The 22238-nt window shown below is 38.6% G+C and overlaps 2 protein-coding genes across 6 annotated transcripts in view; one reads left to right on the forward strand and one right to left on the reverse strand.

Annotated features, from left to right (window-relative positions):
* AKR1A1 (aldo-keto reductase family 1 member A1) overlaps positions 1 to 22238 on the reverse strand; it is a 455840-nt gene that overhangs the window by 94928 nt on the left and 338674 nt on the right. The window lies entirely within an intron of this gene.
* TESK2 (testis associated actin remodelling kinase 2) overlaps positions 1 to 22238 on the forward strand; it is a 119879-nt gene that overhangs the window by 47586 nt on the left and 50055 nt on the right. For 4 of the 5 annotated variants that reach the window (XM_061344932.1, XM_061344933.1, XM_061344931.1 and 1 more), the window contains one exon: positions 17441 to 17562. The exons of the other annotated variant lie outside the window; for it this stretch is intronic. In XM_061344932.1, the coding sequence (XP_061200916.1) occupies positions 17441 to 17562 (122 nt within the window). The remainder of the gene's footprint in view (positions 1 to 17440; positions 17563 to 22238) is intronic. 5 annotated transcript variants of the gene reach the window in all.

Genomic DNA, 22238 nt, shown 5'->3' on the forward strand with positions numbered 1-22238 from the left:
GACCTCCTGCAGGGAGACAATGAGTGATAAAACCTTTTCTTTCACATCAGTTTCAAACAAGGTCTGGCTTCAGCTTTGGTGCAAAGGGTCGAGAATGCATTACGACCTTATCTTAGGTGCAGTTCCATACTCATTTAATCAGGTTTCTGTTCTGCTAGTTTATCAGCCTGACCACCTCTGTCATTAATCCTACTGTGCTGATGATCAGATTTCATGCAAAAACCTTGATGTGCTTCCAGGAAGGAGAGCCTCATGGTCTGACACAGTTAAAGTTCAGTTTGATCTGTGAGCTCCCAGCTAAATGATTGAACTTGGGAAAAAATCCAGAATAATTTTAGACTTGCTGCATAAGTAACTCTACAAAAGCAATAAAGGCTTCCCTTTAAATTAACAAAGGTGTCTTAAAAAAAATCCCCATGTCACCAGAGCTTTTTCAATCATGTATTTGTCTATTGTTTCAGAGTATCATACATTGGGTTTACTCAAGGGATTTAGCAAGAATGCTTGGTCTGTTTTGAGGGTTTGGGATTTTTGTTTTGCTATGTAACAGGCAATTGTTTTCAGTGATTTCTTCCCCTCCATCCTTTCTGTGGAAACTCCTTTTTAAATACAGTCTAGTACAGTGGGTAGAATTTGATTCTCTTAACTTGGGAATAGGGATACATTACAGCTTAGATGTGTCTCTCATAACACATATGATCATTAATATATACATCACTGCTGTTACAATGATGTGGGAGATTAACTGTTGAAAGCTTCCCCATCCCCAGTAGCTAGAGAGTTGAATTATGTGTAGCAGAGAAGAATAATTTCTGTTTGTCAGGCAATATGCTCTGACAAAACTAAACTACCTAAAGCTAGTGTAGCCTTACAGAGGTTATCTTTGGGACAGGCAGAGAACAGATTTGAAGACAGAATTCAGGTCAACAAGGCCACAGTCTTGACCACCTCTAACTGTGCTTTTAACCTTGAATGAGTCAAGAGATCTATTATTCAGAATCAGTCATCATGGGAAAAAAAATTCCATTTTTTAAAATACTCTAAGCAGTGTGTCAGTATGGTTTGTATCTCAAACATACACCTGGGAAGGTTATTCATGTGAGCAGTGAGAAAGATGTGTAATGCCTTAAAAAACAATTGGTTAGTGAAATAGTTTGTTTATGGTGGATGGGCAAAGATGAGCCTATGAATATAAGATGTATGAGGCCTAATGCAAAATACACTATCTTTTACAGCTGAAATGCTAAGCAGCTGAGCATGGGTGCCTCCAAAGAAAATGTTGAGATGGAAGTCGGCAGTCTCATTCCAACATTACAGCTTACTGACAGCCCTGAAAGCTAAGCACTTAATTTATGGTCCCCTGTAACTTGAGATCCTTTCTATAAGATTTCTGGCTACACAGTTTTCCTGTTTTCACAGCAGATTTTACCTAGTAATCCCTAATAGGTTGAATAATGCCGCTTTTCTCGCGTGTGTGTGTGTGTATTGCCCCCTTCAAGAAGTTCAAAATCTTTGAATTCTAGTCCTATCTCAGAAGTTCTTGTCCCTCCTTTACTCCCTGGTTTGATGTCAGGTAGATTCCTCCAGAGTCCTGCTTGATAATCTCACCGGTTTACCTGTGAACCACTAGTTACTCTTTTGATTATGGAACTACTGAACTATGGTAGCTCCTTCTAGATTACATTTGTCAGGCTTATTTATGAAGATGTCTTGTAAGATGAATCAAAGCCATCTGAAAAACAAGATACGGTGGGCTGATATCACATGGATACCCTTGAGAAGCAAATGCTGGAAATATGTCAGTGTACTTTTTGATGTATGGACTTCACAAACAACAAAACTAGCGCTACCCAGCTGCAAGGATAAGTCTGAATACAAAGTGGAGTGGTGGTTGCAAAGATACAGTATCCTCAGGATATTCACTCTGTACGTGCTTATGTGGTCAGGCCTGGAATGATGGTACTCAGTCAGTTAGTTTTTAGTCTTTTATTTTGTGTGGTCAAATTCATGTGCTCCGAATTTCAAAAGTGCTGGCTGATCAGGGAATGTGGCCTGTCTGAATACATACCCTGTGCCTGGGGCTATGATCCTGTTTCTCGTATTTATTTCACGTCTTCAAGGTGTCTTAAAGATAAGCAGCATCATGCTGTCTAATGTGAAATGAGAAACAGGGCTGATGTGGAGTGGTGCTTAGGGGCAGAGTGAAGAGCACACATGTAATTCTTTCTTATTAAATACTTGTACTTAGGATAAAACCGGTAGTTCTGTACCTCTGACATACACAGTCTACTGTAATTTATGGTTTGTGTCATGTATGACACTGTGTCTCTCAGGCACATTGTCATGCTGGTGGGCTTGATCTCTGAAACATCTGGCTTGTAGATCTGACAGATAGTGCTGATCTGCCTTTCCCAAAGTGACTCATTGAGAGCTTTTCTTTTCCTGTACTTTTTGACTTTATTACCACTCTGCTTGATTAACAGCTGGCTCTCTGTCTGTAATTTTGCAGACCTTGATGAGTCCAGTGCAGAGATGCTAGATGTCACCTTTTTCTTTTGGCCTCTGACCTAGGTTTGCCAGAACTTGCTAACTAGAATAAACAGTGTAGAGTAAGAACTGTACAAGAGTGAGGGACTAACTCATAGGATTTCAGACACAAAAGTTATGACAATAGACAGGTCACTTGAACCCCCTCCCCCCCCCCCCCAAAGTATCTGTTTGTTGGCATGAATATCTGTTTTCATGTTATACTTTGCCCCTTATGTCTCATGAATAAACTGTATGTTTAAAAATAAAGGTATTATGGACTTCTTGAACAGTTAATGCTTGGAAGAGTTGTTGAGTCATCTGCACAGACCCTGGTACATATTCAAAGGTCATTATATTTTACTAGTAACTAGTATTTTGTCTACAGCATGCATTGCCACCACGTACAACACAAATATACCTCTCACCCACCCTTTAACAACAGGTTTTAATTCAGTTCTGAAGACCTCAAAGATAGTGTCATGGATTCCAGTGCTTGGTGTGTGATCTCAGTGTTGTACATTTGTACTTAACCTGAAGGACCTGCTGGTCTGCTCAGTTGTTCTCTGGATTGTTTTGGCTGGGGCAGCATCTTTTTAATGACTCTTTCCTCCTTATAAAACTTGATGTATATTATCAAGTTAGGTTTTGACCCTTTTGGTGTGTTAAATAGTCCCGATTTCTGTCTCTTTCCTGTCCCACCCCCACTCTGAGAATGACCTAGTTCTTGCAATATATGTTTAAGTCTTCCCAACATCATCTCCAACATCTTTCTCTTTTTAAAGTGGGCATTCTAACTTGGAATGCCCTAGTTTTCTTCTTATAGTGACATGTAAAAACCTCTCCTTTTGCTTTGTGTCACACTCTTAACACATCCCACTTGTTATCATAGCACATTAGTACCTTACGTTTAATGGGTGTGGATCTCCTATAGCCTTCAGTCCTTATTTATAAAGAAGTTTTTAATTTGGCTATGTTAATTTTTGCTCAGATGGACCTAAGATATAAAGTGGCCTTCACTACTTAGTGAAGTAACATGGAGTAATGTTACAAACTTAGAAGTTTCAGAATTTTCTGAGTGGCAACTTCCATCGGTGAGCTGGAAGTGGATGCAGAATATTAACAGGAGCCCTCAGTTCCTCTGGTACAACTGTATCTTGAGCTATCATTAGCCAGTCTTTAATCTGCTTACAGTGGGTTGTGGCATGAAGTCAGATGTCTGATAGATGTCTGTGTTCATGTATGTATATAGCTATTATAAAACATCTGCACAATTAAATATGTAATTTAAAATTAATGTAAAGCTAGGAAGGGATGTTATAAAAACTACTCCAGTATCCTTAGCTGAGCCAGGCTTAAGTGTGTGTGATTTCTTCTTGGAGGCTATTTTCAGCCTGTCTTTTAAACTTCCATTATAGGAGATTCTACAACCTCCTTTGGTGTATTCAGATTATATTTTATTATTTTTTAAATTATCCTTTTGTAGCTAGAGCTTCCCAGTCTGAGATGTTTCTACAGCTGGTTCTGTCTATTTGCTTATTGACTCTACTGTTGCAAATCATTACTGACAGTGGGTTCAGTTTTCCTGTGGCATTTAGTGATATATCGTGTCATCGGAGGCCTTCCCTCCTTCCACACATTCACAGATATTTTGTTCTTGGAAGAAGATATTTGAGTAATTTTATAAGTGAGCTTGCAAAGAAAGGAATGCCAGTTCAGGTTAAAAGGAGAGGATGACTGTAAAAAGGACATGGAAAAGGTGCAGAAAAAGGGGTAAGAGAATTTGAATTCAAGGCAAGGGAGCTGCTTCCCCTGCTCAACAAAATCTGACTGGAGAAGGTGTTGGAAACCAGTGGCTCACAGAGTTCAAGGCAGCACTTGCCAGGACTGGAATCTTTATTAACTTGGCTTTTGACAGATAAACAGGCACTGCAATATTTGACCTGTCTATGTGTTTTAAATCTAAATATGAGTCTGTGCATTATCACTAGTCTTTGCAGGATGGCCAAGAATAAAACTGGCCCCAGCACACCTCCAGGACTCTGCAAGCAAGTTCTCGTTTCCTCAGTGTCCACCTGTTTCCTGCATAAATGGGATGTCAGTCTTCAGAACTGTCAAACCAATACTTTCCCTCCCTGAATTCTTTTAAGGAAGAATGGATTAAATGTCAGCATAAATCAAGGAGATCCTGAGCATTCCAACTAGAGACAAAATTTTCTTAATATACCCTTTCAATTATTATTTCAGAACTCTCAACATGAACTTTTTCCTGTTTTCAGTGTTTGTTTCTTTGTTAATATGAAACTAAGAGATGAATTTGTCTCTCAGTACAACTCTGGCTTTAGCTTTTGATCAGCTTCATTACTTTGTCACCAGACTTTAGGCCAACATTACGTTCTTCAAGGTGACAGTAGTATTTCCATAAAATCACTTAATTGGGCAGAATGCTTGTATGTTTAAGTTAAGGAAGACAGGAAGACTAATTGTGTTTAGGTGTTTTTCTCTGATAGCTGTTGTATATGAGATTTAGTGTTGCTGCAACCATAGCTTGGTTCCAGTGTGTGTGTGAACTTTTATCATGTCTCCAGACTTACAATGCAGTAACAAGAGTTTTCCTATTGTCATTAATGTACTGGAGATAATTGTGCTTATTTCCTTGAAACGAAATCTTGCCCATTAGGCATAATTGCTTTCTGCAAGCTTTGCTTGTGTTAAGCTTTGCCATTTTTCTTACTGTTTAGGCCTTCCCACTACATTGTACGTATTTGTGTTTTTCTTTGTTTTTGACTCTGCAAATGTATAAAGCGTAAGGTTGGGAAAGACTTCATGTTATTTTGCTCTTCATTCTTTTGTCCCAGTGCAGAGATGTTCTTCATGGACATCTCCTTAACTTACTCTTTAAAGCTGATAGTAGAGACTGCTGTGATGGAATATTACTCCCAGGTATCTCAGAAGAGTCAGTTTTCTTGAGCAAGAGGGGAGTGGTTGCACCATAAGCCACAGTGGACTGAAAAACCTCGAACAGTAGATTAGGCTGCTCTCGCTTCCTGTGAAGATGACGTGCATGAACAGTCCCTCCATCTGGTTGAGCTGGGAGGGCAGAAGCGCAGAGCTCTTGGCAAAGGGATGGTAAAAATCTACTAAGGAAGTGAGAGAGCATCTGGAAGATTTGCTTTTCAGCATCTATATATGCTTCAGTCATACCTTCTCTATTTGGAATGATTGTCATTTTGTCTTGAGGAATGAAGTAGTAACACTATTGATTCAGAAATTTGAAGTACAACAAAAATATCTTCTGCATAACTCATAAGGAAAAATGTGTGGTATTCAGATTAAAAATATTCTGAAAGCAGCACTCAAGTAGAATTCAGTTGATAATGTGAAAATTCACAGGAAACCTCAAATCTATCTCACGATTTGTCTTCACTGTTTCAGAGTTCTGTAATTTTCTAATGTGTGTAGTGTAAGGTTTGCTTTAGGAAAGGATCCTTCTTGACTGCCTCAGGAATAGGCAGCCTGATCAGGGGCCTGAACAAAAGCTGGTGTTCCTCAAGCACTTTGTAAAACATTAGAGGTGAGATCACACAGTATCCTTGATACATGTGGGGCTATCTAATAGGCTTAAAAGGTGTTACCCTATGAAGTATTTGTAGGAAACTAGATATATGTATTAAATACTCTTTCAGTATTAGATATTTGACTTTTCTAATGCTGGAGAGCTGTAACACTTGGTGTCAACATGAGGAAAAATAAGCAGTGGAAGTTTGTTTAATAACTAGAAAAGTGATTCAGAGAATGACTTCAGTCTTAATGTGTTTGTGTGTAAAAAATGATGTCATTACAGTGCAGAAACAGGTTAACAATGAGAAAACAGTTGTTTGAAGGGACCCTTCAGTGTAATGAAAAAAGGCAAAATAAAGCCCAATGGCAGAAGCTGTAATAAGAATTGTGCTTACTTTTAAAAATGAAATGGCTGTGGGAGCAGCCTCCCCAACCAGAACTTATCTTCTCTCTCTCTCCTGTTGATTCATCAGTGACATTTGTAGCCATCCTGGCTTTTTAGGATGTTTTCAATTAAGCTTGGCAGGGTACTGAGAAACTACCAATAGTTTAAGGCCACCAATTTTGGAAACTAATGGTGTCTAGGCAGTTGGATTTTTTTTAACTTTTAATTTTTCTTTTTTTTTTCTTTTTCTTTTTTTTTACACTGAAATGCTTCAGTTTTCTCTTTGAGATTGGTGTTACTGCATCAGGCAAAATGAGATATTTCAGGCTCTGCTTATGACATGCAGTGGCAGAAGTCCTTATAGGGTGGAAAATGAGCAGGGTATCTTTAAGTGCATTATTCTACATATTGGTTCTGCATATCAAGTATTTGGTCTTGTAGTTGTGGGGCATACACCTTGTGAGTGAGAAATGACACCCATTTCAGCAGTGCATGTCTTCCCTCACCCATGTGTGGTGTGTTTCTCTTCCTGTTGCAGTGGAATAGAGCATGGCAGTTGTTACTGCCCTCCCTGTGCAATAATGATGCCTGTTAGAGATACAGACAGCAAATCTTGTCCACATGTGCCTTTTGGTCTCATTTCTTCTTTCAGTAGGGTTCAATTTTAAGCTGAAAATCTTTCCCTTTTGACTAGTGAAGGAAACTCACCTCACAGAAGGAAGATATTTGAGGCTTGATGTCTCTTACATTAAATTTTGGTTTTGAAACATGCTGCTAGTTGTTTGTTTGGGAAAACGGTCACTATGCTTTATATAAACTGGCCAAGAAGGCTATAATAACTTAGAAATTTCATTTCAAGCTCTTGAGTTATATCAGCCTGATGCTTCTAATCAGTCTCTCTACTCTGATACTTGTCAGGGATAGAAAGAAGCACCACTCTGGAACTGAAATGAGGCATAAATCCTGAGGATGCTGGTGCAGGTCAAAGTTAGAAGTCTTGTAAGTTTGATTTGTCTCACACTGATGTGTGAAGTATCAGCCTTTTGGAACCCTTCTACCAGCTTGCTAAGATGATTTGTATGGTAACCACTAAACCAGACAGTTGTCTTCCTCTTGCTAATGACTTTTTGGTTATTGAGGTGTCAAGTCACTGTCTTCCTACTCCTTGTTACTTAATTAGTGAATGCTTTTCTAGGACATAGGCTGTGTGGGGAAGTAGTAATAAATAGGCCTTACTTCAACAATCATTAAGACAAATTAGAAACCTCATCTGCGTTGTTATTCTTTGTGGATTGCACAACCAGGGCAAAATACTTCGTCCCCACTTGTGTGAATATCATTACAACTCAGAATTACCTGTCTGACTTGCAGGGCACTGTTAGTCTTACCTTTAGCAGAATTGAGAAGGCTTTGAAATACAAGGCAGCTCTCAGGGGTTATCCAAAATCAGTCCTGATTTTTGGTTTATTTATTTTCTGGCTAGAATTTTTAAGATGTGCATGTTATAATCACCTTATAACATCAGCTGAGGAAACACTGGGAGGGACTCAAAAGCTGTCACCAGGTAGCAGATCTAATGAAAGCCTTTTGCAGTGGTGCTGAAGAGTTCTAAGAAAATGTTCAAAATCCTATTTCTGTAATCCTTTTCCTCCAGTCCTACTTGGCATTGCTACAGCTGCAAGCTTAAAACTGTACTGAGTGAAGCATATTAAAATACGGGACAGTTTTGCTTACACTTCATTTCTTGCCTGTGCTTTGGTCATCCAGCTTCTCTGCTGAGGAAGGAAGTCTTTGGAAAACATGGCAGAACTGTCATTATACCCTGGAAGTGAAGGATTTGTTTCTTTAGTAAAAAGCCAGAACAAAAATCACTGAAATAAACTTGATGCTAAAAGAATACTCAAAAATGACTGTAACTTAATGTAAAGTCCATTTTGAAATGCATTTATTATCTCTTTGGGAGCATGACCTCTTTAACTCTTGTTGAACAGCTGATACGTTGAGTGTCTGAAGCAAGGCTTTGTTGTCCTCACAACTAGAGAGAATGCTCACAAATTCTGTCAGCAGGAGGAAAGGCACTCTGATACTGTTAACAAGTGGGGCCTTGCAATAGGAGATAACCCACGGCTGGGTTTTATGTTCAGAACAGTGACTGCTGTAGTTTTGGAGTCCTTTGGGCCTTTCATTTTCTTCAGGAAGAAAAGTGCCAATCTGAGCATCATGGGGCAGTTTCCCAGGGGCAAAGCAAGTGGCAAGATTCACTTGGCACAGAAATGTTTGGGTGCTTTTTCTCTTGTTTTCCATAATAGTTTCTCAAGCACAGTTAAACGATCTGTTTAGTTTTCTGTTTGGATGGAGATGTGCTGGGTTGGCAGCTCTGGGATTTTCTGTGTTTTGCCAGCTGGCAAACATGCACATTTGTGTAAGCTCATTCATAGCTGATACTGAGAGACAGGTGCTGATTTACTGTTCTTCAAATAACTGTGCTGGCATATGTCCAGTATTAACGTGACTGTGCCTAGAGAATAAGAGTGCATCACTTAGCATCCTTGTGACAGATCTCTCTGAACACTTATTTACTGATATTGGGAGCGGAAGTTAAATGTGTTTCAGTGATGGATTTCATTGCCTGTGTTTGGAGAATGTGTGTGTGATGGTAATACACATGTATGCATAATGCATACACATGTATGCATTGCTGACCAGTATGAAATCTAAAAGTGAAAATTGCAAATCATTATTGGTGGCAGTAACAGGAAAGGGATGTTGTTTGCAGTCTCAGATTTATAAGGAATGCCTTGTCATAGCCCCTTAATAACCATTGGTCATGATTAGAAAAAGCAACTCCAACACCTGTATGATAGGGCTTCTGTTAGCCTTTATTGCTCCAGCTGTTGGGAATTCTGTAATGCAAGTCACCCAAAACATCCTGCTCCCAGTAGCTACTGCAGTCATAGCTGAGTTGTAGGGACTCCCTTCTCCTGTTCACGTGAGCTTGCTGTGGCTGGGACTCACTACAGGTGTTGACCCATGATCTTGCTGTGCAAGTCAGAGCCTGAGCATGCTTCTGGGCGGCAGCATAGCCCTTTGAGCTCAGCAGCAGCAGCGGGCACTGCCCTGCATGGGTGAGGCCTTCTGCTTGATGGCCTTGTTGAACTATGAGCTGGGGAGAGGACAGAGCTATGACACATCCACTGGAGTAGTCAATACTGAGACGGCATTGCTTCTTTAACTAATCTGTAGCTGACAGTATGTCTGTCACTGACTTACTAATGACAGTGCGTAGCTTTCAAATCAACCGCCTGCAACCGAGATCTGCAAAGCCAATTCTTGTGCTTCCTGGCCTTTACCAACAATGAAGTACATGAGAATTTGCATGGTGTGTTTAATTAGTTACCTTTTTTTGTTAGGAGAACTTAATTCCCAAGAGGAGCAGTTCTGTGAAGGCTTGAATAACAAACTACTTGGAACTTTTGTTCTGGGCTATAGCCTGAAAGTTATTAAATGTAGCAGTTTGTAAAAACTTAAGTATCCTCAAGTAAGCAAAATGTAGCTCCTTCATACTCCCTGCACTCTTATTTGTGGTTGTGCTGTAACTGTGATTATGTTGGCAATAGTTACATGCTAGCAGACTCTGTTCTGAAGCATAGACTGACTTCCTTACTCATGTATGGTAACATTTACTTGAAAGATTTTTAAACGAAATGAAATTATTTTTGGCCAAAATAAAAGTTTGGTGAATAGCAATGATGACATCATTGGTTCAGTGGGGGGACTGCATGCTCAGTACCAACTGTTAATAAACTGTAAAGGACTGAAGGTGCAATTATATGCCAGGAAAACTCAGTCTGGAGGGTTTTTTTGCTTCAAAAGCATCTGCAGATTATGTAAATACCATCATCTCTTGTGCAAGATAAGCCCACAGTCACACGGGAGATATTTAACTATAAGTATTAAAAATTAAACAGAAAAATAAGGACACAGATACAGTATCTGATTATGTATTATCTTTGGATGTTACACTAGTCATTTGCAGATGTCAAACTTCCAGTTTCCCTGGCAGGTAGATAGCCATATCGCCTCCATTTTATAGATAGAGTTAAAGAGGGAACAAAAGTAAGGGAAGTAGCATGCTCAGGGCTGTTAAGTGAACTGATGATAGCTCATGATGATAGCTAACATGAAAAAGGAAGAGTAAGCTCCCAGTTCTGTACTTCAAACTCAGTAATTTCTTTTTCTTTCCCGACTATGACATAGACTCGGGTATAAAGTACATAGTTGAGCTATGTACTGAGTTTGAGGTATAAAAATGCTCTTCTGCATTTTATTCATGGTACTTAAGAGGTGGGTCCATGTTCCTTGTCCTGCATGGCAAAAGGAAATTTATATGGTTACAGTCTGCTGGACTGGCTACAAAATCAGTCAACTTCCCCATGCGGGCTGTGCCTGTTTATATCTCATCTCAAACTGTGGAACAATAGTTCTCTGATTAATTTGTGCTTTCTCTCAAAATAAGACTGTAGTCTCTTTTAACCTTTATGATTTGTTTGAGATCAAGTTAACAGCAGAGAGATATGCACAGATTCCTATCAATAAATGGTTTGTTTAGAATAAATGAATGCTGTATTTTGGGCCCTGGTTCTACATTACAGTGGCCAATGAAGAAAAACAAAATACAAAAGAAAAATTGAGTGGTTTTTTGGCATACACAAATGGATTTACAAAGTATCAATGGTGCTGCTGTCTCAGTAATCATAAATTCACTTCAGTTTGGCAAAACAATTGGAGAACTTGTTTGGCTGTAGGTACAGAATATGCTGTAGTGATTGAACTTGTTGCTTTGCTGAGATGATGATCTTGGAAGTTACTAATTACTGAAGTAGCATCTTTGCTTGAGGACCAATACCAAGCCTTTGTACTAAAGGGAAAATAGCAAAGGCTCCAACTTTTTCTGTGCATTTCTCGCAGCTGCTTTTAGTAACAGAAATTAACGGTGTCACAATCACTGTCAGGCTTTTAAAAGGTTTTGTTTTGTGCCTAGTTTCTGTGCATGTTCTGAACCTGTGCTAGAGCTCTTGTAACACGCGCTGACTAGTTTTGTTTGGCAAAGTTTTGTTACACTTGGCAGGCTTCTCTCTTGCTGCAAGAAGTTAGAGTATAGCAACAGTATGTACTACTATGAAAACAACCACAACCCAGTCTGACTCCTTAGCATCAACATAGCAGCTTAATATTATCTCTAGACTGTTTTATTTCTTTAAGCTTCTATATGTCACTGCAAATTTCCCTAGTGACGTGAGATTTTTGACTTGATACAGATATCACTACTATGATTATGTGTATCTGACTGGGTGCATTTTAATGTTTAGAAAAACATTTGAGATTCCAGTTTTGCAGGCTGTGCGAGCTGAGCTGAAGAACGGGTTTGTCTTCTCAGTTAAAGGGAGCTTTCTTCAATCAGACATACAGTTTAGGCATTCTTCTAATACATTCATCTTTGAGGCATCTATATATGTCCATATGAATGTGATGACTTGATGGTTTCACTGTGAGAGTTGAATAAGATACAGCTGACCCTACCTTTTCTTGTAAGATTCCTTCTGCTGTCACAGCAAGGAAGGAGGCTGGTTTTAAGAGAGGTCTTGCATCAGGGCCAAATGCTGGTCCGCTTCAGGACTTCTTCCCTGTGATTTAGTAGGAGTCCTGTATGCAGTCTTTTCTCTTTAATAAATATTGGTTTTATAATCTCATGTATCTAGCTAGCTTTATGGTCAACTTGGTCAATCAAAGTTATACTATATAGTGTAATTAGTGCAAATGGCCTAGAAAGGTAACTAAGGTAATGTTTTCATCTTTTGTCTTGCAAATAAGGTGAAAACACAGACTGTTATAGAAAATAGATTGATAGAAGGTGGCATAAGTAAGCAGTCATTTGATCCCTGTGTATGTCACTAATAGGAGTGCTGTAGGCTGAATGTGGAGGAAATAGTTGAATTGGTAAGGTTGGCAAGCCAGTGTAAGTAAAACATCTATGCAGCATTTTTGTGGCTAATACAATGTGCTTAGAAATGGTCATGGAAGGTCATATATTTGGACTAGCAAGGGATGCTTTTAGAATGGTTCTTTGGACACACGACAGGAAAGATGAAGGTGAAATTGCCAGATGAAGACTGAGGTGTTTAAAATGATGCAGAAACAATTGGTGTGTGCTAGAGGTAGAGGGGCAGCATGGTTTTATGGAGTAGGCTGTATAAGTAAAGATCTGTAAATGTAATTAAGCAGTGAGGCTGGATACCAGAAGAGGGGAAGGTAAAGAAAGAAAGTGGAAAGCGATTAATGCAGTTTTGGAAGACAATAGGGACAAAATACTTCCATCTATATAATGATGACTTGGAAAATAACGCCAATGAACTGAAAAATTCGGAGCAAAGGTGAAAGCTGTATTGGTAGATTTATAACATCAATATTATTCTTCAGATGCTTATTCCAAGGCCACCTGGAAAGGTACAGTTAATCCAGGCAAAAAGTAGAAATAATGCAAATGTTTGGATTTTCAGAAACCTATGACATATTTCTATGACTTAAATATTATTTAGCTAATTATTTATTATTAAAGCACCACCTAATAAATAAATCTGTTGCTAAGTAGCAGGTTAAAAATGAAATCCACTAATTTTTGCAGGGTATTCCTCATGTGCACTTGTACAGCATTACTGTAGCAACTAGTTCTTCTGAATGTGAGCCCTGCTCAATCACTATTATGAGATTTCCTTCAAATATATTCCTATTTCTGTACATGGATCATGACTTCCTCCACTTCTCATTTGCTTGTAAAGGAAGGAGTAAGGTCTAGGATCAGCACATGATTTGGAGAGACAGTGCGCAGGCAGGCCGTGCAGCTTGCCACAGCCTGGCCAAAGTACTTACAAAGGACTTTGATCCTAGAAGAATCAGAATAAAAAGGGACAGTTTAACCGCCTGTCAGCAATAAAAGAGAGAGGCAATATCTGGTTACTGTGACCTCGGAGATAGAAACACATAGGTAAGCAGACTGAAAAGTCAGAAGTGTGGGGAAAGCAGCTGTAGATTGTCAGAATATTTCTTTGCAGAGACATGATCACTCAGCTATCACTGAAAGGTTACTTGCTCTGATATGCAAAGAACCCTAATTAATAATAATGTCACCAGCTTTAAAAGCTTTACAGCAATCTGTATGTTGCATCACTGAAAGGTTTGAATTGCATGAGTGAATCCCTGTTTATGTTAGGCTATACAAGCATAGGCGTGAGGCAGACTGTCATGTAAACAAATGTTAAACTGGATCAGCAATATTTCCAAAATATTTACTAGCTTTCTTTTTGGAGTGGTCAGGTTGTTGAAACATCACCTTCCTGCTTCCCTCCCACAGAGGTGGCCTGAAAGGAGAACAAAGATTCAGACTAAAGTTTGGCTGAGTTTTGGCAAGGGATTCCAAAATAGACCCAAATTTGCTAGGGTATGACTGACAGGTAAGTAGGCACAGAGGATGGTGTAACTGATAGCTCCTTCTATCTTGTCTGTCTTGGAGCTTGTCCCAGACCTTAAAGATAGGACCTGTCTGTTCCCTGTTGGCAGCCTGTTCTTACCACGCAAATACAGTTTGCCAGCAGTGCTTCAGAGGAGAGAACACAATTTGCTCTATGTATACTGCAAGTGTTTAGCAATGTTCCATAGTATATAAACTGGTATTTGATTTTTATTTGTAATACTGGGTTTTTTGTCCACTATGTTGTCCCACTTCCAGTTCTGCTTATTCTTCCTTGATTAAAGGGTAGCTAGCAAGAGAGGAAGAGTCCCTGTTTTCCCACCTCTCCTTTGGTTTGAATAGGTAACTTTTCTGTCAGACTTGTCAGGAACATCCTGCAGTACATTAGAACAGTATACGGAAGTTCAGATAAAATTGCTGGTGTTACCTTACAGTGTCACTTTTAAGTGAAACAAAGCATAGCCAGTGTTGGGTGTTGTTTAGAGACTAGTTATATGGCCAGAATATGCTAAATGTGGTAGAAATCTGAGCTGTTTCCAACCATGGGAAAAATGATTTTATAAAACTTAACACCCCCCTCCCCAGATCTCACCACAGAACCTTGTTCAGTCTGACAGGACTGAAAAGACTGCACAATATCCTTCTGAAATTGAGGGTGAAAATTCTTGTCTTTGCAGAAGTGGCTCAGTTTTCTCTGGACATGGAGTTAGTACAGTGGACAGCCAGACCTTTGAGAAGCAGTTGCTAACCTCTTCCTCTTACACATCAGACCTGAAAAACCAGGAAGCATGCAGGACACTGTCCCAAAACCTACCCACCCTCTTTTCTGAGGTTTCCACAGCAGAACAAGAACAGTCGTAACAAGGAAAAGGCAAAGAGCCAGGAAGAACTTACAATACAGATTCTACTCTTAGCTCAGAGTTGAGGCAAAAGGCCTTGATATTTTGGCATGGAACTGGGTGAATTACAGAAATGGGCAGGAAATTGAAAAGTAGCTGGCAGTTAATGAGACAGCAAATACTGTTTAAGACCACACTCCGTCTGAGTTCCTGCTCACCTTCTACCACTATTCATTCCCTTTTGGCAGACCTTGAAGCTTCTGTGCTAGTGGAAGGCTGATTTCTGAGGAAGCTCTGTTGAGAGTATCTCTCTGCCTGTAGGAGTTAAGTTCCTTCGAATTCTTTCCCATTCCCTGCAAAGCCCAAATTTCTTCACCACAGAGCGCAAGATTCCTAAGCCTTGTCCCAGAGGCAGTGTGCTGATTTAGCTGCTGTATATAGATTAAAGCTTTTAAATTTTTCTTTAATCTAAATTTGCATTGTTGGAAAAAATCTCCCTTTCATAGGCCTATGAAAGCATTTTTATTCTTTTTTCCTCCACCACAGCATTACTTCTGATAAAAGTAATGTATAACTAAAATAGGTTTTAAAAGCCTATAAATAGACATTGACCTGTCCAACAGCTCCTTCATTCAAATTAGCTGGGTATGCAAAAGCTGCATAAAATTAAAAATTAATGAAGTGCACAATAGAAACAAGAGACCTGACAAGTAACAATAAACCTCATCAACTTAACATGCACATCCTGCTTAAAACCAATAAGCATGCCAAGCAGGCTGGACAGGTTGTGCGCAGGAGGATTCTGGATTATCTTGTTATAATGGACTACATTGAACTGTAGTTCAACCAGTTTTATTTTAAAGCCAGTATTGCCACTGAAAGGAGTTGTCCCATGCTTATGAACTTGCTGTTCATTTCTGCTTTCTTTTCCGGTCTCTGTATCTTTCTCCACCTCCTTTCTCTGATCTTTCTTGCACTGGGATTACTGGGTGACTCTGGGTGAGGCATCTGAGGAACTCATGTGCATAGGCAGGGGGAGAAGCAGAAGGAAAACCATCTGTGGGCTATTATCCTACTTGCTCAGTCCCTCGATGTTGTTTACTACACTTAACTGCAACGTTTCCAGTGCTACCCTATACTTCAAACTAGGACAGAATAGGCAACTCAGAGGCCTTAAGCCAGGCACACATTTGAAACATGATGCTCTTTCTGCCCAGTACATCCCTGTGCTGAATTCCCGGTGCTTTGTCTCTAGGTGAGAACGTTTAGCTGAAATATACCCCTGTTGCACACATATGGTGTGCATTTATATCAACCCCTGCTGCAAAGCAGGGAGGTTACTAGGAACAGTATCCCCTAGTTTAGGTTGTTAGTAGGACTCACCTCCAAAAAGCATTCCCAGCTTTCTTTTTGCATCCGCATCATGAGTTCAGCTGTTCTTTCTCTAGCACACATATCACAGCTGAAGAAGCTTTTTATTGGAAAAGCAGTCTCCTGGAATAAAAGGAGGCAGGCTGCCATTGCTCTAAGTGTAGGTAGTTTATATGTACCTACAGTATAATATAGATTTCTGTTTCAAATTAGAAAGCTAATAAGAGTCTCAAATTCTTGCATCACAGACTTTTCTAAACTAATTTCCATAAATATGAATGAATTTGCCATGGTGACAGTTCAGTGCTTTGAGAAGTACACAAATAGGACCTGCCGCTACTGATGTAGGAAGAAAATAACAGGAGCACAATTTCAATGAATGCTACCAATATGCATATGGGAATGCCCAACTGCAAGGAGGTTCAAATGACTGGCAGGCCTTACACTACCGTGACAACTCCTTTCTAATTGTAGCACACATCTACATGACACTGGTCTGTTTGCTGATGACAGATGGGTTAGTTTGAGCGTATCAGGTTAGAAGTGGCCACAATCATGTATTTCTGACTGGGGAAGGTAACTGAATGGTGTGCTGGTTCTGCGCAGTTGCTAGAGGAAATCCTGTTTTTTGTGCAGACGCTGCAACCACTACTAACATCCTAGACTAGGTGATACTGTTTTAGTGACCTCCCTGCTTTGCAGCAGGGGTTGCTATGAGTGCTTATTGTCCACTGAATATTTCATCTGGTCCATAGTCTTGGTTCAAAAATGAAAACTGAACATCTCTGAAATATGGCCTGTAGCTGTGACCAGCAGGTCCTCTCATAACACGGTCTGTGGAACAATGACACCAAATGCTGCAGGGGGAAAGAATGGGGTATAGGTGGAATGAAGGTGAGTTTCATAGGTCTTGGAGTAGGAAACTTTCTCTGGACAGTTAAGTGACTTCCTTCACTTCTACTAAAAGCTGTTTGTTCTGTCGTTTGTAGGTTTTGGTTTTTTCCTTCCATATTTTCAAGCTTTCTGTCTTCACTGGTTGCAAGAGAAGAATAAAATAGCTTTTTCCACTTGGAGAGTATCCTTATAGAAAGTCATCTGTGTGATAAAGACTACGGAAATCAGAATATAAATCAAGTTATTTGTCATGAAAGATCTCTTAAGCTGTACTACAACCTGACTGTTTTTTCAGTCTCATATTTCATATCCTTACCATTGCTTGTTTGCATCCCATAGGTAAGGCACAGAACTTCAGACCAGGTAATGGCTTTGAAGATGAACACACTGAACAGCAACAGAGCAAACATGCTGAAAGAGGTTCAACTTATGAATAGACTCTCACATCCGAACATCTTAAGGTACACTGGCTTTTTTCCTGAGTCCTATAGAGATATATTGTTTTTAAAGCTGTCCTATTTTGCATTCTTACTTATTTACTTATTTTTATTATGGGTGTATTTTTTTGTGAATGTGTTAGGATTAGCTTCTAATTTAATGGAAGAAAGGGAGGAAGAAGAAAAATGCAGATCGAAAATCCACATGATTTTGGTATCTGGAGTTTACCAGTAATGAGTAACTTATTTCAGAGAAAAACAAGTTTTCATGTTATGAATTTTTGATGAATCATTAAAATATAAAGAGTAAAACTTGCCTTCTCGAATTTAAATTATTGCAAATTTAACACTACACAAGTAAACTGTTTACTGATCTTGCAGATTAACAATGCAAAGTGCTGTAGCTTCCTCATATCTCTGAGTCTGTTTTCTAGTTTACAGCATTTTATTATAGTGTTGGAAGGTGGGATAAGAGGGACTCAAGAAGGTAGAGGTGAACTAATTTTATTTATCTGCTCTTGAAAGGAAAAGAGGTAGTCTTTGTTTATCAGTAGATTACTGGATGCAAATCTGAATGCTTCAATGTGTATTTTGCTATTCCTTTAATCTTTTCAGTCTTGGTTGCTTTCTTACTATCATGTGACAAGCAATGAACATCATTAGCTGAAGCCATAACACTAAGAAGTTAAGGTGTGACAACAGTGCACCAAATAACCGGCTCTATATTGATAGTCTCAGACAGTACAGCTCTTTCTGAAAAGTTCTGGGGACACATTGAACTTTAAGTAACTGAATTTCTTCACCAGACTGTTGAATAGCACAGACGTAGTACTGATTCCTGAAATCCTTTATAAACAACTTTTCTGAATCTTGAAATCCTGGCTCAATCTTTGTTAGCTGATGTGTGATAATATTACCTTGTTTGTTTCCTACAGTATTTATGAGGGGACCTATCAGAAGCATTTGGACTATTATCTGTAGGGAGCAATGCATCAGCTCATGCCCATTTTCTTTTTTTTTTATTATTTTTTTTCCTTAAAGCCTGTGAACTTGGATAATTTTTACTCATAGTAAACTGTATTAGTTTTAGAACAGTAAATTTATCCAAGTATTGTAGTTTGTCCCTAATCAAACTTCTTAGTCTCTTTTCTCCTTTCCAAGGTGAGGTGAGATTCCCAGCAACTCCTCTGGCTCTTCAGATTGTTTGGGGTTTGTTGGTTTTGGGTGGTTTTTTTTTTTAATGATGTCACATATCTGGCATTTTAGGTTTCAGGATCAGTAATTGTTTCCTATAGCTATCTACCACTTCCTTTCCCTCAGAATTCTTAGGTAAGCAGCATATGATCATGGGGAACTCATACAGCTGCTTTTTTTAGTAAGGATTGTGGAAATAATAACTTCCTGGCATTGACATTGTCAGAATCATGAAGTCAGTACATGACATCAGTTTCATTACCAACTTCATGTGGTTTGTAAATCTTACTTAAAGAAAAACCATCTAGCTTTACACCTCTGTTCAAAGTAAAGTATTTTTTTTCAGGATGGAGTGAGGGAATATAGGAAAGGGATTGTTTGACAGGCAAAAAGAATTCAGTCGCAGTTTAATGTAACCCTGCCCTCCCTTGAATGGAGTTACACAGGTGTTGCTGAGAACAAAAGTAGTTGTGCTCAGTTCTGAGTAATTGCTGAAATTTAAATGTCTTATGATGTCGAAGAGATTATATCGATGATATACCGGTCCTCTCTGGCCTTCAAGTCTATTTGAAGTTAGTGGTGTCACACAGATGGTCCTGAAGAAAGGACAATAGTGTGTTGATTTATGCACGAAGCAGGAAAGAAATTCCATTTGGTTTCACGGTTATTACACAGGTTTGATAGAGAAATCTTTCCTTTTCCCCGGTGTGCTCAACTAAGCAGTTATAAGTGAATACATAAGAAATAAATTACTTAAATAGAAATGGTTTATCTTTGCATAATTTCTTTTGAAGAATGAACTTGCTTTATTCTTCAAAAGAAATTGTTTGATTTGAAGCCTCTTCAAGAGAGTTGGTTCTCTGGTTAAAAAACTACTGCCTTTTTCTTATGTATTAGGTAAGTACCCTTGGTGCAGGGAGCAAGGACATTCCTACAGAAAATGTAAATGAGAAAACCCTATTTAGTTTTAGTTTATTATTTTATTAAATGATAATACACAGTAAAAACAACTATTTTTCTTCTGTAGCAGGTAACTTTGTGGTTTTGTGTGTTAGTTGTCATTTTATTTCTTATTTAAAATCACTCAGCTACAGTGTTTGCAGTCACTTTATATCTGGAAGAAGATTTGCCCTTTTTAGATGCTCCACACAGGCAGGTAACATTTAATATACAGGTGTATATACAGGTATATACATGTCATATGTGTGTATATATATGCTCCTGTTTATATATGTATGTGTGTATATATATACATCTATGTGTGTGTGTGTATACATGTATATCTCTGTGTTTGTGCATACATATACACACAAACATGCATGCAAACGTGTATTTCTGTTTCAGAAACCAGTAAATCATAGGTGCTTCTATTACTGTTGTAAAGGTTAGTTTAGGACTTATTTCCTACTTTAGAAAGACATTAAAAATAGTATTTGATAATAATTAGCTTTTATAGTATAGTGGTGAGAGGTGAAAAAATCATGATGTTAGATAAGAGCAGCTGCTGAAAGGAAAGTGTTCTACAATAGCATGTTCCTGCTGAAACATTTTCTGGGATTAATTTTGGAAATTTTAAGCCTGTTTTAGTACTTACAGGGAATGATCCTCTTCCAAGAAGTTTTAGTGTGTAAGTTCTCCTTTCCAGGGACTATGAGCTACCTCAGTTGGCTGTTAAACATTATCTTCTTCACATTATTTCTGTCCTTTGAAGTTCTTCCTCTATATTACCAAGCTGTTTTGTCACTAGCATCAAGTTTATTTATTGATCACTGGATCTGCTCCATGTGCCTTGAAGGTCTACTCTGATTTTATATAATACATATCTGTGCTTCTTCATCTTCTTTAAGTTCTAGGACAAGCTACTGTTAACTTACACTGTAAACAAGTTCCTTTGTGCTGATCTGTTGTCTGCCAGATAGGATACTACTGGATTCTTAGGCTGAAATGTTGACATCCTGTTATGTAGTGGTTAATTGTAGCAGGCACTCTGATAAAATGGCTTGTAATAATTATGAAACTTCATAGATACTGACATTAGGGTACCTAAAATCTGCTCTTAACCTATTTCAACATGTGCAGTTCAGTCAGTTAATGTTTTAGAAAGTGGATGTCAGATTCAGCAATGATGCTGAATTCTTTTAATATACTGAAATCTTCCTTAATCTGGGTGTGTACTTAGGTTTTTGAACAATCTAATGCTTTGGTACCTAAAATTTGCATTGATCAATTTTTTTTTTGTCCTAGAAGTGTGCCTTTGTTTATATAAGCTGAGTGATACAGAAAAGAGAAGAGATTCCTCTTCCTAATAGTGTATTTGTTGGCCAAAGGTCATCATTATCCTTTGGATAATTAAAAACCCCATCGCTTTGCCAGTGCTCCAAAATACCTATCAAGTTTTTGCAAGGTATCAATTCCAATGTACCCATGGTTAACTTCAGGATGTTGTTGCAAAGAGTCTCACATTTCTGCCATTGATTGCACTGACTGAAAAATAAATGTTACTATTTGAAATTGTTTCTCTGCCATCCATATCAACTCCTTTTCACATTCAAATACAGATGTCATTTGAGGTTTTTATCCAGCCTGCAGTCACCATTCTGGAATGTGAGTTTGTCAGTAGCTGCTGACTTTCTTCCATTCTTTAGCTCAGTAGAGATTACCTAGAGGCAGGTCTGTGTTTTTCGTGATACTTTTGTACTACTTTAGGAGATGGAGTTATGTCAAGGTGTTTCAGTTTCTTGGCTTCTAGTGCTTGAAGTATCAATCTGGTTATTTAGGCTTTAAAATGACATGTGTTTCTGGGCATGGAGTGAAAATCTGACTTTAAATATCCCTACTCATTTCAGTGTTTCTGTGCTCAAGTTTTACTCTTGGCAGCTACATAGATCTGTCTTGATCAGAAGACTGATGTAAGTGAAGAGTTTAGTTTTCACTTGCCAAGTCCCCAGTAAGTATTCCATCCTCATACATCATAAGGATTCTAGTGGTCAAATATATGCATATATCTATCAAGAAAATGAGAAACTGCCCTTTATTAGAGGGATTATTTTAGCAAAAATGAAGCCTCTTTGTCAGTCTGTTAAGTAGATGTTGGAATAGAAGATTACAGCTCTTGCAGCTACAGTGGTATGATGGTAAATAGTAAGGGGATTTAGAATTTTTTGCTTGTCTTCCTCTGGTTCCTATTTCAATTAGCAGGTGTGATTCCAGAGGCAGAGTAGATGTTAACTGTAATGTAGTAACTTTTTGTTCAGTCTCTCTCTGGTAATCATAAGAAACTATGAAAGAGCTGGGTTTTTTTTTGTTTTGTTTTGTTTTGTTTTGCCTTTTTCCCCAGGGACCAGCTTAGGGCCATTTCAGGAATGAACAGGGCAAAACTGGATATAATTAGTTTGGATATAAGGAAGAAATTCTTTACTGTAAGGGTGGTGAGGCACTGGAATGGGTTGTCCAACAAAGTTGTGAATGCCCCATCCCTGGTGGTGTTCAAGGCCAGGTTGGACAGA

This window comes from Neopsephotus bourkii, unplaced genomic scaffold (assembly GCF_033783945.1).
Source record: "Neopsephotus bourkii isolate Nb327-2 ecotype Australia unplaced genomic scaffold, CSIRO-AGI_Nbou_v1 NB_234, whole genome shotgun sequence".
Lineage (NCBI taxonomy): Eukaryota > Metazoa > Chordata > Aves > Psittaciformes > Psittacidae > Neopsephotus > Neopsephotus bourkii.